The sequence below is a fragment of the Thunnus thynnus genome, chromosome 3 (assembly GCF_963924715.1).
Source record: "Thunnus thynnus chromosome 3, fThuThy2.1, whole genome shotgun sequence".
Taxonomy (NCBI): domain Eukaryota; kingdom Metazoa; phylum Chordata; class Actinopteri; order Scombriformes; family Scombridae; genus Thunnus; species Thunnus thynnus.
In genome coordinates, this window is record NC_089519.1 from 27,189,880 (window position 1) to 27,200,614 (window position 10,735).

At 38.9% G+C, this 10,735-nt stretch overlaps 1 protein-coding gene across 12 annotated transcripts in view; it reads left to right on the plus strand.

The window, feature by feature from the left end:
• LOC137179956 (sorbin and SH3 domain-containing protein 2-like) overlaps window positions 1-8,347 on the plus strand; it is a 54,114-nt gene extending 45,767 nt beyond the window's left edge. For all 12 annotated transcript variants that reach the window (XM_067585079.1, XM_067585081.1, XM_067585071.1 and 9 more), the window contains 9 exons: window positions 263-377; window positions 511-639; window positions 1,035-1,226; window positions 1,640-2,653; window positions 3,534-3,992; window positions 4,659-4,739; window positions 5,135-5,172; window positions 5,306-5,412; window positions 6,509-8,347. In XM_067585079.1, coding sequence (XP_067441180.1) covers window positions 263-377; window positions 511-639; window positions 1,035-1,226; window positions 1,640-2,653; window positions 3,534-3,992; window positions 4,659-4,739; window positions 5,135-5,172; window positions 5,306-5,412; window positions 6,509-6,570 — 2,197 coding nt within the window. In that variant the 3' untranslated portion in view covers window positions 6,571-8,347. The remainder of the gene's footprint in view (window positions 1-262; window positions 378-510; window positions 640-1,034; window positions 1,227-1,639; window positions 2,654-3,533; window positions 3,993-4,658; window positions 4,740-5,134; window positions 5,173-5,305; window positions 5,413-6,508) is intronic.
• Window positions 8,348-10,735: the final 2,388 nt, after the last annotated feature.

The following is a 10,735-nucleotide window of genomic DNA, read 5'->3' on the forward strand; positions in this document are numbered from 1 at the left end:
ATCATCACACCTCACCGCCACACCTGGATGGCTTTAACTGATTTATTTTTTTGCCGTCTTTAAACATGCGCATGAGTAAAGCTGATGTCTGCTGTGCTGGATCTTACTTTATCGTGCTCTAGTAGCTAACATTCTGTAGCTGACGCTGTGAAATGAGCTCTGCTGATTGAATTGATGGCATCTTGTTCAGTTCATGTCTTCCTCGCTCCTGTGTGGAGGTGGTGCACATTAAAGGCACTTTTATAACATGACTGTGTTGCAGGGAGCTGACATTTAAGAAGGGCGATGCGGTGAACATCATCAGACAGATAGACAACAACTGGTATGAAGGAGAGCACCGTGGACGGGTGGGGATATTTCCCATATCGTATGTAGAGGTAATTGTGCAGCTCATATAAGCTCTTATGGGTGTACTAAATATGCATCACTGTCTGTCTTCTACTTAAGCATTAATTTTTCTCATTTCTCTCTCTTAAACACCCATTTACACTAATGCACACACACATACAGAAAATGCCGTCCTCAGAGAAGCAGCAACCGATCCGGCCTCCTCCACCAGCACATGTCAGAGAGATTGGAGAGGCAGTGGCTCGCTACAACTTCAATGCTGATACTAATGTGGAGTTGTCTCTCAGAAAGGTAGACTATTTAATGTTCGTGTGTATAAATAGTTGCATGCAGGAAGGTTCACGCTGCTCCTGATTGTTGTCAGGGAAAGAACTTATATCTGTTTGGAAGCTAAGAATATCTTAACTTGAAAACCATTCAGGTTTGATTTAATCAACTGGAGGATTTAAAGAGGTTAAATTTTCTTATATCAGAGATAAGTCATCTTTCAGTTGTACTTAAAAGAGTGAATATGTTCGGTTTAAGTGTGAGAGGAAGTAGAGGAGTTGGATTTTTATACCAGTGCTGTGTCACATTTAAATAGCTTGTGTGTCTGTGTGTTTGTGTTTTTGTGTGTGTGTGTGTGTGTGTATGTGTGTGTGTGTGTGTGTGTGTGTGTGTGTGTGTGTGTGTGTGTGTGTGTGTAGGGTGAGAGAGTCATTGTGATCAGGCAGGTAGACCAGAACTGGTATGAGGGGAAGATCCCAGACACAACCAAACAGGGCATCTTTCCAGTTTCCTACGTTGACATCGTCAAACGCTCCCCGTCCAAGAGCTCCGCCCACCACGTTGACCCACATGGTTACCCTGGAAACAGGACACCAAGCTCTACACCCAAGGTAGGGGAATCACTACAACACTGTTAATAATTTAGAGTACAAGAAACCACTACTACATAATAAATCAGTATGAAACAGTGTCAAAATACTAAAATATTCAGCATTTTGTATGAAATTTAGATTGTTTATATTAATTTTTAATATAATTTGGGGTATTCATGTCTGATTTATTTAAATTTGAAAATAAGGTTGTAATGCTGTCATCCAGCTTTACAAATTTACATCCTCAAAAACATTGCAAAAACTGTCTCCAGTCCAGTAAACATGCTTGTTTCAGTAGTTAAACATACAGCTTTTATAATGCATGGAGCTCTGTTGAGCCCTCAAATGACACATAATACACAACACACACACTGTACCTCTCTGTTATAAGTCGCACTCTGTTCCCTCTTTTTCACTTTACCTTCATGGAGCCTTTCTACCATCTACCTCCATCTTCCACCACCCGTGACCTCCCCTCCCCTCACCCCTCGTTGAGAAAGGTTGACCTGGATGCCATCACCAACGAGTGGCTCTTTCTCACAATGGAAACCACTCCAGCTCCTTCCCTCACGGCAACCCCTATACCTCCCACACCACCCCCTCTTCCAACTGACCTCACACCTTTCCTAAAGGCTCAGGAGCCTAAGGCACCTTCACCTGCGCCGTCACAAAGAGGCTTCACCCTGCTGCCCCAGACTTTTTCCAGAATCCCTCCAATTAAAGAAGAGAGTCTCAGTTTAGGTCACGCCGCAGTTGCTCTGCCTTTCTCCCAACCTCCTCCTCCTCCTCCTCCCCACCCTCATTTCTCATTAACCTCTCCACTGCCTGACTCTTCGCTCCAATACAACAGCGGCAGAGGGTCACACATCACTAAAACAGCCCAAACGTTAAACATTGCTAAGCCAGAGGTTTTGTACTGCACAGAACCAGAGCCAATAAAGTCACCCACACACGTTCCTCAACAGCACAAGTCCACTGTGCAAGTAACCAAAAGCAGCAAAACCCCTGACATTGAGCTGCATGTAAAAGACCCTTATGATGAGCTGTTGTCCATGATTCTGGACGGTTCCAGCAGTACAGACGATGATGACGTTTTGTCTGCGGTATATTCCCCACCAGCTGTGCCGATGGACAAATTTCAGAGCAGGTTTAAACTAAAAGCAGAAGAATCCCATCAGCCTGCAGCGAAACTCCCTGCTATCCAACCAGCCAGCGAATCGGCAGGCAGCGTTCAGTTAGAGGTGCAGTTTCACAAGCCCGTGTCGATGGAACCGCTGTCCATTATGTGGGGAGGGCCGTCGAAAACTCTGAATGAGGAACTAGTCGAGTATCAAAGACCACCGTCGGTGAAAGGAAAGGAATTTACTGAATTATTCATTGAGGAAGAGGATGAAGCTAGAGAGGACAAAGAGGAGGATGTTTTTAATGAGAGACTCGGTCCACAGGTAGAGCATGGTGTGAGCTTAATCTATTGAGTCTTTTAATGTTTTGGGGCCCTGGAAGGGACATGGAGGGAAATTTTTGATGTTGTTGAAAAAACGACCTAGTTTAGCATTTAAGTAATACTCATACTCAGATATACTCATATTGTATATGGATATACAGTAAGCACATGCATTTGCAAGGAAACAGTACGTAATATAATTAAACATCTGAACAATCAAGACCTCTACCATTATCCATGCTACTTCCCAGAGTTTACCTGCACCTCCACAGCAGCAAGTGTGAAGCTCTTTAGAGAAGGACGAGGGAGAAGGGACTGTGGGAAAAAATGATTCAACAGATAACTTTAAAACTGAGGTTAAATAAAAAATAATAAAAGCATCGTTACAACTAGAGATTTATGGACTGACGTACTGACACACATTAAATGACAGTGACTGTGTCCCAAATCACTCTCTAGGTCTCATTTACTACTACCTATATAGCGGACAGTCAATAGTTTACTCTATAGTGAGCAGTAAATTGAGATTTCAGACACTTACCAATCATCTTCATCATTCACATGACTGTAATTTTGTCGTCTATATAATGTGGGATTGTTATCTAAACTCTTACTAGCGTGATACAATCAGAATATTTCTCTGGGTAAAGCAGATGTTTTCACAGTTCAAGAGAGAACTAAAAAGTGTTTTTTTTCTTTTGGTTTGTTTATTTTTTATCTCAATCTGAAACATTTTTCTTAACATCCCTTCCAGGGCTCTTTAAAATACAGTCTTAGTTTGCTAACAGAATCTAATTAAAATTTCTCTCTATTCTAAAGTTCTTTAGCATTTAGCATCTGTGATTCAGCGTCAGCATTGATGTTTGTCATTACCTCCGTAGGCTGATGTCTGTCCTTCCACTCTGACACAGCTTCCTCACCCCAGCCTCCCCTCACCCTCCACAACACCACCTCCGACCTCCTTACCTCCCCCTTCTTCTTCTTCTGCTTCTTCTGTCTCCCACTCACAACAGCATGACACTATTGCTCCGTCTCCCCCCGTCTCCCCTCAACCCTCATCCTTTCCTCACCTCACAACATCGCCGCAACCTCCGGTCTCTCCTCCCCCACCTGTCTCACCACCTCCCCTCCCCTCCTCTCACCCCTCTCCAAACCTTCCCTCACAGCAGTCCTCCTCTCACCCCTCACCCCTTTCTCGTCCAGTCCCGTCTTCCTCCGGGTCAGAGTCGCCTATCCCCCTTCCCACCCTCTCTTCCCCGCTCCCCTCCTCTCCTCCCCTCACCACTCCACGCTCTCCCCACCCTGTACCCCATCCCGGGCGTAGGTCTCCAAAGGTGAAGGTAAACCTGGAATGTGGAGATGATAGTGCTGATTTGGATCATGTTTGTGATGATAGGAACTCATTTAACAATACTCTTCCCTAACTTTTGTGGCATTGACTTTAGTGGAGATGAAATGATTAGTTGATTAATTGATTAATCGATCCGTAGAAAACAAATCTGCAACTATTTTAATAAACGGTTAATCGTTTAAGTCATATATGAAGGAAAAATTGAAAATATTCACTGTTTCAAGTGTGTCCAATGTGAAAATGTGCTGTTTTTCTTCTGTTCTGGACTATTAGTCGGACAAAAAAATACAGCGAAGACTAAACGATTAATTGACATGTGTTGAGAAATTAACAAATATGGAAAATAATTGTTAGTAGCAGCCGTACCTGAGACTACTACGTGATTTGTGCATTAACATACTTTGAACACTAACGTGGAAATGCTATGGTGATGATTTATGGACAGCAAACTTAAATTACTTGAGTTGCTCATGTTGGTTGTACTGTGGTGCTTCAAGGAGGATTTTTGATCGGCATCAGCATGTTGATAGATGTTGTTCTACAGCATGTCGTTAGCTTACCATGTGCGCTTGTGTGTTAATAGTGAAGGCAGCTGACGTGGTTACTGTTGAAGATCATAGGTGTGTTGCTTCTGGTTTTTCTGCCTGTTAAGCAGGATCCAGTTGTTGGTGGTAAACCTCCTCGTAGCCCCATCTTGTCCCGGAGGTCCTATCTGTCACCCATTAGAGGTCGAAGGGTAGGGGGGCATGTCTTCATTCAACCATGCTATGTCTCTGTGCAGGAAAGAATAGAAATCTTTCCAAAAAAACATCTCATACATAATTGATCACCACATATCTGCAGTTTAAGATGCATGGCAAAATATGCTGTTAAACTTAATAATGTCATTTTCCTCAAAGGGAAAGGAGGAAATTGTGTTATTTTTGCTAAATGAATTGATTTTAGGGCTGATTGTTTGGTTGGTTGGTCTGTCAATAACGTTTGTTTTCAAAGGAATTGTCCTCACCTCTGGGTATGAAATTATCCCTTATTATTATACCTTTATCTATTCAACTGCCATAAACCCAAAACCAAAGCCCCACAAATACCACAAATTGATTTGCTGTCTGTTTCTGTCCCTTTCTCTCTCAGCGATTAGTCCAGGATGCACTCCACGGTGGGGGAGACCCGTGAGTAATATTTATTATCATTACTGTCATGATAATCATAATTTCCATTAAACTGCTGTTATGCAATAAGAAAAACTACTTCTTGTTAAATCCGTATTACTACTAAAGCACATCATACATTTTTCCAACACAGGTACCAGGCCCTGTACAACTACCAGCCTCGCAACGAGGACGAGCTGGAGCTGAGGGAGGGAGACATTGTGGATGTGATGGAGAAGTGTGATGATGGCTGGTTTGTTGGTAAGGAGAAGGAAAATATATCAACTTAGACTTCTTATTAAAATAAAGTGACTTGTCCATCAGCGATACTGTTTGGAAAATCAAGAACACATGTAGTTACATGTAGTTATAGACATGATAGATGCCACACCTCCTAAAAGCCACAAGATAGCAGACAGGCTTATCATGAGTAGGAGTGTGAGAGTCGGTGCTGACATGAAATAAACTTGCAACTGGCAACATACTTACACACAGCGCTGAGAGCAAATGTACAGGAACATACAAATACAACATAAACAACTAAAGCAAGAAAAATAAACTTATATCATACAGCCAGTTGTAGAATGTAACTAAGTGCATTTACTCAAGTACTGCAAACTCAAACTTGAGTATTTTCATTTTATGTTACTTCATACAACTACATTTCAGAAGGAAATGTACTCTTTACTCCACTACATTTATCTAACATACAGTAGATACTTTGTAGATTACGATTTTACATAAAACACTAGAAAATATGAAGTAGTTAAAATAGCTCCACCTTGACCAATTATGTTAATAAATCAGTAATAATAATCCAGTATTGTAATATAATAATATAACACTCAGGAAGAGGTCATTCTGCAAACTGTGACCCCAAAACCAAGGTACATACCGAACCGTGAATTTTGAACCCCTAAGATATATATTATTTAAAAAAAAACAGCTGGACAACAAACACACAGGTCAATTGATATTATGTAGTGTATAACAGTATATGGTGTGTGGGCTGGCTGGTATTATGACATAGATGTACTTGAAAATATGAACAGACTGAGACCACTAGATGACACTGTTGTCCTACTGTATATTTTCTAACAGCTGCTCCTGTGAAGTCAATTTTATTCTTCACAGTTAAACTGATTTGATTGCCCTGAGAATCTGTTTTTCATATTAACCTTTACATCCTTGTATGGAAATGTCTGCCGTCTAAAAATATTCTGAAGTACTTTAGGTTGATTTTAATCTCCAAGTTTGGCTCATTTCCAGGCTACAGTGAGCTGGAATAGTATTAGTAAGTCAGAAATACTCCTGTATCAAGCACTGACAATCTCATTGTTGCTCTTTGTTTCTGCAGGGACCTCTCGAAGGAGCAAGTTATTTGGAACTTTCCCAGGAAACTACGTGAAGCAGCTATAATGATGATTCCAGACCCCTTTTGGCCCCGCCCCTTTCTGTGACACGTTCATCGCCCCGTCAGCACAGCACCTGCAGGTCACCACATCCCAAGAGTGGCCGCCCCAAGACCCGTCGCACATTTTATGTATTTGCGTGTAATGCGTGGCGGGTCGGCTTCACACAGACAGAACGTTTAGCTCTAACTAGCCATCTTTGACGGAAGACTTCTATAAAAAATAATGTTGTTTTTTTAACCTTATCTTTTTATCCTTATTTTTCTATCATGGAGAACCCAAACTTTGTGCTCCTGTCAGTGACCTTTAACTTTTGACACTGATGGAAGGATATCGAAGGAACTTTGCAAACACTCAATGATAGTAAACAGCGCACCGCAGTCGTGCTTTTCTTTCTGTTTCAACCTTTTTAAGGGCAGTAAAATCACCACAATCACCTTTTCTTTTCTTTCTTTTTTTGAAATTTCAGCTGCATATTTAAAAACACTTGTTACAATTCATGTCAGTGTTCAATCACAATTATCCCCAAAGACATTGAGCGCGGAGAGTGTTGTAAAAACAGTATTCTGTCAGCAGGTCTGTTGTGCAGCCATGTCAGGTAAAAGATTGTTACTTTCCACAGTTACATGTGGAAAGGAAAGACATGCATGTATCAATGTTATGTATTACCCAAGGTATTGATTGGTTGATGGAAAAAGTATAAAGGTATAAAAGGATATATTTTATCCTTTAACACAATCATGAATTACTGCTAATATTGCAAATGAGGAGGTGTAAAAAAAAAATGATTATTGACACTATTGTTAATGCATTAGATTTAAACTTTTAGATAAGAAAATACAAAAACATTTTCAACTTGTTGGTTTCAATGTTCTGTCATCTTCACACTAGGATTGATGCACTTTAACGACTCTTTAACACAAATTTGTGTTTTGTTTTATTTCGAAAATTTCACTTTGGATTTTTACACACGAGAGGTTACTCTGACGGTGGGGCTTTCGGGGGGGATCTTGGTCATGTGGGAAAAGTGTATGCAAAAAAGGTTACCGACCTTTTAGGTATTATATTTATTAGAGGACGAACGCTGGTCAAACTGTGTTATAAGACGATTGTAGAAAGGATGGAACAATATTTTGCTTTTATTGTATTGAGGAAGCGAACATCTTTTAACAGCAGCGAACCCACATTTAAAGGATTGTTATTTTATTGTCAAGTTAAGTATCACGGCGAATAACACACTAGTTGATGGGCTATAATGGATTGCCAGGTGTCATTATGTTTTATGTTGAATTTATTTAAGTCAGATGCAGGATGAAATGGTATTTTATCAAAAACTCTGGTCTTGTAACTGCAGTTTTTCCACTAGATTGTGGTGGCATCTTTTAAACCCTGCTGTCAGAGTGAGAGGGTAGTGTGTCACTGTTACATGTGTTTATATAATATTTTACTTATTGGTAATTTCCATCTTAGCTTGTCTTGCTCAGTGAGTATGATTTTTTTTTTTCTCATTTTACCTGTTTCACATAGAATGGACACTGACAACAAAACAATTGTTAAAGCACCTTAAGATATATTTTGTTTTATCATTCATTGTCCCTCACGTCACCTCCTGTCATTCACTATTTCAGCTGGTGTGAGAACACAATGTGTGTGTGCGTGTGTGTGTGTGTGTGTGTATGTGTGTGTGTGTGTCTGTGGTGTTTTTGTAAGCCTTTTGTATGAGAGCTGTAAAATGGCCAACATCCACTTGCTTTATAAAGTCAGCTTTTTCTCACCCACCATCACATTTGGTTTCCTCTCTTTCTTTCTTCATGTTTTCTTCATCAGTGGTGCTACTTTTCAATTTTTTTGAAAAGCCGTCATCATAGCTGGGCGCGTAGGCCCTTTTTTTCCAGTTATTCGTGATTCAGTTAAGATTCAGTGACATATTTAAACAAAAGTTACTGTTAGGTAGATTGAGTAGAGTTGGTGATTGCTGCCTTATAGCCAACTCACTAATTTAATAGCCATGTATATGTGAACCTCTTCTGTGATGCAAAAAATTAATTTATGCATATGTAGTTTAGAAAACATCAGGAAAGTGTGTTGAAGTGTGCACAGAACATAACCACAAACTCCACAGTGTTGAAACACTAGTCTAGTCTGCCTTTGATACTACAATAGGAACAGATTTGGACAGAAGACGTGAATTTGACTCCTGATATGTTTATACATGTAATGAAAATGTAAATCTTATATGTTATTCATGTTATTATCAAATTCAATGCACACTCTTGGAGTATTTCTACAATATCTTAGCATTTGTTGGATGATTTTATGGGGCTGTGTTGCTAATAAAATCCAGCTGTTAGATGACATTTATTATTTATTTATGTTTTTTTCCTTTCAGCTAACCAGAAATGACCATTTACTGAATAGGAAACCTTTATTTATAAAGTTTAAAGGTATTCTGCAGAATGTTTTGACCCATGATGGTGCAGCGGTTAATACACATCCCTCTATTTCACACAACAGCACAGTTATGTCACTCGATGAGTAGTAATGAGCAAATAAAAGAGAAGACTGCATGCTAATGTAAACAATGCAAGTTTCAATACTTGGAAGCCCCTAAAAACCTTTTTAAATTTCAGTATTTCTCTATTAAATGCATTAAATTAAAACAAATATTTATCACTAAATAAGAAATGATTAAAGTAAAAATATAAAACATCTTATAATATGATTTAAGAGTTAAACACTCAAAAAGTAAGTTAATCTGCTTCATGCGGCCTGTCAATCAAACCATTTGAGTCATGATTAGATTCTGATTCAAATATTGATACATATTGATTGTTACACTGATTTATGTAAAATCACCTTTTTCCACCTTAGCCCCGCCCACTTCAGACCAGTAAATTGAGCAAAAAAAAAAAACAGAAATGTCTCATGTTAAAACTCACTCTAACTTTGGCTTAAAACAGTTTGTTTATTTAGGATCCATCACTGAGTATGAAGCTGATTGAGAAAATGTGTTTTCACTGCCTTTATTTTATCAGGAAATGCATTTAAAGCGTTAAGGACGTCTTTATGGAAAGTCTCATCTATCAGCTACTTAACAAGCCGAACTTCAGGTTTTTGCTGACCTCCAGTGGTTTAACTTCTCACTTTGCTGTTGAGACATCACTGTTAGGTGTCGTTTTACAGGCGCAACAGAGTCTGATAACAGCCATCAACACTCATAAGTGATAAAGTCAGAGGTGCAACAGTTTTGAAAGTTCCTCTGTTTTAGCTCTACTCAGAATTTAATATGAAAATATAAAAAGTAAAATCAGAAATGTGGGAATATAAGAAATATATTCTCATATTTCAGATATAAGAAAATCTGAAAAAAGTGTTAAGTTGGTTTACTTGGTAAGTGCTGGTTCATAGTTGTTAATTTGCAAAAATTTGCAACAAATGAGACTTGACAGTTCTTTAACTGATGGAAAATAGTTTTCAGTGTATAGTTTTGTTTTGTTTTGTTTTGTTTCTGTTTTGTTTGTTTTAACAATTTCCTAAAAGTAGCTGTTGTGTAACTGTTAATTCTTTGGACATTTCTTTGAAAGGATTATGCAATTTTGCTCATTATAGAGTTTTTAAGAAACAACCTAATACGCTAATATGTAGCTTGACACACAAATCTACACACTGAAAACCAAATATTCTCTGTCAGTTAAAGAACTGACAATAGTCTAACATAGTAAGAATATCTGCAAATTAACAACTCACAGAAATATGTTTTTGAATTTGTCATTCAAATGTTTGCAGGAAGAAAAAAGCTGAAATATTTGCAGGGCAGCAATCAGCAATTCTAAAAAGTTACATACTGTAGTTCAGCTTCAATGTACATGTCTCTTTTAAACATATACAATGGGACGGCACAAATACTTGCTTCACTACTATAATACTATATGCTAGATATGCTCAGATGCTTTTATTGCAGGTGTCAGTCAGTGTAAAAGAGAGACAGAGAGAGGATGAGGAGATGAATTTGTGCACTTATTGCAGGCAAACTGTTACATTTTTGTGCAGAGAAATATTTGTTGTATGAGTGCTTCATCATCAACCTGTCACGGAGCAGAAATGAACTGTGAATCTGTTCCCCTTTAAAATATTTGCAGTGGAAAATTATTTTCAAGCCTTTACACAGATGA